At 42.4% G+C, this 5,797-nt stretch overlaps 1 protein-coding gene across 1 annotated transcript in view; it reads right to left on the bottom strand.

Annotated features, from left to right (window-relative positions):
- KIAA1211L (KIAA1211-like ortholog) overlaps positions 1 to 5,797 on the bottom strand; it is a 75,697-nt gene that overhangs the window by 52,707 nt on the left and 17,193 nt on the right. The window contains exon 2 of the mRNA XM_011956653.1: positions 1,572 to 1,651. Coding sequence (XP_011812043.1) covers positions 1,572 to 1,651 — 80 coding nt within the window. The remainder of the gene's footprint in view (positions 1 to 1,571; positions 1,652 to 5,797) is intronic.

Below are 5,797 nucleotides of genomic sequence, written 5' to 3' on the forward strand. Positions count from 1 at the left end.
TTTTATACTCTATTGTCTCTCCAGGTTACCATTTTCCTTTTTTTTTTTTTTTTTTTTTTTTTTGGAGGCAGGGTCTTGCTTGTTGCCCAGGCTGGAGTGCAGCGGTGTAATCATGGCCCACTAAAGCATCAACCTCCTGGGCTCACACAATCCTCCCACCTCGGCCTCCCAAGTAGATGGGACTACAGCTGTGTGCCACCATGTCCAGCCCATTTAAAAATTTTTTTTGTAGAGACAGAGTCTCACTATGTCCAATCTGGTCTTGAACTCCTGGGCTCAAGCAATCCTCCCACCTCGGCCTCCCAGAGTGCTGGGCTTACAGATGGAAGCTGCTGTGCCTGGCCCATTTTCCTTTCAATTCTGGCCTTATTATTACTTTGAAAAACATTTTAAAGAATATTCTTATCTAGAATTTTAAATTTTAAGTGGAAGAGGACTGGTCTGAATAACTTAAGCTCACTATATGAAAAAAAGAAAACTTAGTCCGTTTTCTTCAGTAACCTCTGTATGTATTCAGAACTAGCACTTATTGAGGTCATTTGAGGCTGATGAAATATTTATTCAAACGTTTCTTGTTTAAAATAAGTAATAATTCAGTGTCCTATAATATGAGAAAATTTGAAACTCCATTTTTCTTCAGGGCTCATCTAAAAACCCTCATGTTAAATTTGGATTTATTTGGTATCCATTGAAATGTGACAGAGGAAAAATGGTTCTAATATGAAATAATAATAAAAAAATCTATCTTTAATATCTAAAATGGAGCCTTTGCTGATATTAGCATCCGAAGCTAGTGGCTAGCAGCTAGGATTTAATATTATTGGGAGCTGTTTCTCCTGAACTGTATCAAAGAAGATCACTACTGGCATTTTTAATGTAAATAAGAGAGAGATGGAGGCCTTGGTTACCAAAATAAGGGGAGTATATGAATGGCTAATCTAGGGAAAAGGTACATTGTGGGGAGATTACTTTTCTAATGTCAATTTTACAACTCTATCGACATAAATAGCAATATGTGGATAACAGTAAACCAATCACATGATTAGAGAACTCTTAGAATGTCTTGTGAGATGGTGATTCATGGGCCTAGAATTCAGCTCAGCAGAGGACATACTAAAGATCTCCTCCAGAACAAAAGTCATGAAGGAGAGGGATCAAAGAGTCCTGATGTAATTATTTTTTAACAGATGATCAGGCTACCAGGTACTTTGCTCAGCCTCCTACTGACACCTTTGGATATTCTTAGATGGTGAATGAATCCATTTCGTACCTCTTCCTTTGCATTCATGTCAACCAAACATGGGGACATGGTTACCTCCAGAAAGGAGGAAAATGAGCTAAAAGGTCCCTGTGCTTGACAGAGAAGCAGAGGAAATCTGCCCCGAGCAGCCTTAAATAATGTGCATGTGCCCTCAGTCACAGTGTGAAGGGCCTGGGGGTATCTGAGCACACTGGGAACTGAACCCCCACTTTTCATACAGAGAGCCCCAAAGGCCTGCCTCTGTCAGCCCCTCTCCCCGCCCCACAACAAAGCAAGTTCCCTCCCCAGAGCAGGGGAAACAGGGCCTTACCTGTGCTGTCCTCCCCAAGGCCTTCTGCAGTCTCCCGAAGCTTAATGTCCATCACCCTTGTGGAAATCATGTCGAGCTCGCTGAAATTAGATGGAAATTCACGTCACAGAAACGTGGTTAGCAGAAGTTACCAATGAGTGAAATGGTGTTGGTGACTGCATTTGCCGTGATCTGGCCTGCATACACCCCAGCAAAGACAGTCCAGGGCAGAGTGCAGCACAGTGCAGGCCAAAACCACGTCCACAGCCACAAGATCAGCAACCGCAACAGCATTTAATCACTGACTGGGGCAATTTAATGGAAAACAGATCACTGAAACAAATGCTTCACTAATTTACACAATGCAGATTAGGTTTCTTTCAAAACAGTTTTTCTCAAATTATAAGAAATGATTTTTTTCCTCTTGTTTACTACAGGAAGTTTGGAAAATAGAATGAAAATCACCCATAACCCAACCAACCAAGGATCACTACAGTTAATGTTTTCCTTTCCTTCCAATAATCTTTTATGCAAATATTTTGTCCACATGCACACATATCATATTAGGAAGCTTGACTTCCTGATTGTCTTACTTATACCACATCATTAAAATTCTTCACGTGTTATTTTAATGGCTACCTAATATTTTGATATACCATCATTTATTTACATTGAGATTCTTTTTTTTCGAATGCAATGAAAAATTTCAAACAGATACAAAAATGTGAAGAACATACAATGAACTCAAGATATGGCTAATCTTGCTTCATTTTTACCCCCACACCCCATCTCACTCCTAGGAGATGATTTCTAAGCAAATCATCCCAGACACGATGATCATTTCATCCATATAAATTCAGCTGCTTCCTGAATAAAAAAATCCCTCACTCTTCATGGAAATCAAATACGCGATTATTGGTCAATATTCCTGCTACAGAATACTGAACTAATGGTGTCCATGCCTTCCATAACTGACTGTCACAGTCTGCTCTACCTCCAAGGAGGCGAAGGTCACCCCACTGACAAAGAGACAACAAACGGATCTCATGTCGCATGGAAGGTTTCAGAACTTACTCATGTTTTACATCCCAAGCATCTTCATACTGATAAGAGCATAACATGGGGTGCAGGAAAGGGGCAAAGACTTGGATGTTAGGCAGTTCTGGGGTGGCATCTTTACCCTACCACCTACCAGTGCCAGGCCTCAGTATCCTCATAGGCAAAAGGAGGATAATAATGCTATAATGAAATGAGACCAGGACACGGCATGCAGCAGGCACAAGCTGAGCCCTGCTGTCAGTTTCTGCAGCCCACTCCTCACCGCCGCGCGCTACTGTTTATGCACAAAGGCTTCCAGAGCACACATGCCCGGAACGGCCTGGCAGCAGGTAAGCGCCGGTCGTCCAGGCAAATGGCTCACTTCAAAGTCGCCATTGTCAGTCACGGGACAAACACCTGGCTTCCCAGCTGACCCCTCTGCTTCCAGATCCCCCCCCCCCACCGATGGGCTCAAACCACTGCCAGGTGACTGATGAAAACATGTTCAGGGCTGCAGAGGAATGCCTGCCCAGAGACCGCAGGCCGCACAGGTGGAGAACCGTTTCCTTCATGTGACATGCCAGGTGGAAACACCCCAGAGCTGTGACAACGGAACATCATCTCTGTTTGGCCAAGTAACTTGTCTTTCTGAATACGCGTTCCCCAAACCGCAGTAAAGTTCAAGGAAAGGCCAGATGTAAAACCGTACTTAGGCAATGTGGCAAATACCCATCCCTCCCAGACCTCCTTTTGCTCCTCACGCGAAGACAGCACTTCTCTCTGGAACTCCAAGGTCAAGTCAGGCCACCTCAGTGTCCCCTCAACCAGCACCTGCTCTCCACCCTTCTACTCTTGGAGTTCTGAGAGCTCTAAATCCAAGTCAAAGAAAACTTACTCTTTAAACGAAATCCGGACCGGCAGGGCCTCTTCAGGGATTCTAATGAACTGACTAGAGTGCTGAGCCTCCAGCCCCCGCTGCAGGGCACAGCACTTTGTCAATGTGTATCTGGGCACCCACAGAATCCAGGGGAGTCCTGCCTCTAGAAAAGACCCCTTAATGTGGACGCTGCCCCACTCCCTCTCCCTCCACCCTAACTGACCACAGGCTCCTTCCCAGCTTATAGCAGAGTTCCATCGTTAGTCTCAGCTTCTATTGAAATATTTCTACAGAAGTTAATTCACATAAAGAATGAGAACAGATTTTAATATGGTATTTTAAAGATTTCAATCTATTATATTTACCTACACAATGCAAAGAAAAATATCTGTACCCTGACTCCATACATCTGAACACATAATTGTGTATGAAAGCTTCAGTATTCATCTCACAGATTCCCTAATCCCACACCACCCTTCAGGCTGTTTGGACCCCTGTGGATTCTTTCTCACCTCCCAGTACCGTTCTTTCACATTGCTCACCAAGGTTGTCAGCAAGAACTTGTTTGGGAGGTGTGTCTGCTTAACATCCCGTCCTCCCAAGGCTGTGGGTTTGGAGGGGTGAGTGCTATGCCTGTTATACTCACTGCTCCTTTACCAGTACCAAGGACAGTGCCCGACCAAAGAACCGAACAGAGCACACAAAACAAGAGAACTGACAAACTAGAGGGGCTTTTGGGTATTGGAATCCTTTGAGATCTTTGAATAGCAATTCATTGAACCTCAGAGAGCTGTAGAAAGACCCAGAAAGAGCGACTCTTGGTTCACCTTTCCCTCGTCAGTTTGAGGAGGTGATTTAATCTACCTGTGGTCAGCATTAGGGAAAACATCCACCTTTATTCAGTCTTTACACCTCCCTTTCCAACAGTGCTCTCCCTCACTTTCTTCCCGTGGCAGGGTTCTGCCATCTACCCTGTATGACCTTCTCCAGGGTCTCTGTACCCACCAACTTGCAGGTCAGCATCAGCAGTGATGTCCTCTCAGAGGTAACTATTTTAAGCAGAAAACTCCAATGAAAGGAAGTAACCGCCAACAACGATTCTAAACTCCAGAAAAGCATCCTTCGAATTTAAAGGTAGGTTAGACTTCCAAATGGTAGAGTAGCCTACACTGCAATAAAACTTTCCACTGATGATAAGTATAAACCGTGGTGAAAAGATTAAAAACAATCATTTGAAGGCAGTTATGAGCGACCAAAAGCAGAAATTAAAGTGGAATCAACTCTTTTCTTCTTTTTTATTATTTTTTAATTTTTAATTTTTGGAATCAACACTTAAGGGAACTGCAGTAGGAGTGATTTATGTGTGTAGGGCTTTTGGCCTGGAAAAGCTCTCAGGTATGTTTATTGTGGAGTGGCTGGAGCTCAAATAGAAAGCCATAATCTTACTGGCTTGATGAATCCAAGAATGGAATTTAGGGCTGCCACAGCAGATGGAAACTGAGGGAGAATATCTTAGGAAGGAAAAAACTTCAGAGACAGGAGCACCAAAATCCACATGTAAACCCCCTTCCTAATTATTGGCTCCCCTCTCCTGAATTCTGCACATACTGGAGAGACTCTAAGGAACCAGGCAGAAGATAACAGCTGGGAGGCTGAGGGAAATGAACTAAAATTTTTCTACTGCTCACTGCAGGAGAGACAGAGTTCACAGGTAACAAATAGCCTGCTAGAATAAAATCAGTAATCTTCAGGACAGCATAACAGATTCCAGAGTTCCTATGAAATATCATTTACAATGTCTACCATATAATCAAAATTTTAAAAAAACATGTAAAGAAATAGGAAAATATGACCCATAGTCATGAGAATAAAACACCTAAGAGAGAATAATCCTGAGGGACCAAAATTCTTAAATAGCAGACAAAGACTTTAAAGAAGCTACTTAAAACAAAAATGCAGCTGTAATGAATAAAAAGATAAAGAATTTCAAATTAGAAACATACAATATAAAGAAGGAACAAATGGAAAACATTAAGATGAAAGCTGTAATTTCTAAAATAAAATATTTATTAAATGGGCTTAACAGCACATTGAAGATATCAAAAGAAAGGATCAATCAAACTGAAGGAAGATCAACAGAAATGATCCAATCTGAAGAACAGAGAGAAAAAAGACTGGGAAAAAAAGTGAATGTGAACACAGCCTCAGTGACCAGTGGTACAGTATTTATTTGTCTATCATACATTTAATTGAGTCCCAGAAGCAGGGAGTAGGGGGAGTGAGGAAGCAGGAGAGAGAAAGAGGGAAAAGGAGAGAGAAGAGAGAAGTAGAG

The sequence above is a fragment of the Colobus angolensis genome, unplaced genomic scaffold (genome assembly GCF_000951035.1).
Source record: "Colobus angolensis palliatus isolate OR3802 unplaced genomic scaffold, Cang.pa_1.0 Scaffold42, whole genome shotgun sequence".
NCBI classification, from domain to species: domain Eukaryota; kingdom Metazoa; phylum Chordata; class Mammalia; order Primates; family Cercopithecidae; genus Colobus; species Colobus angolensis.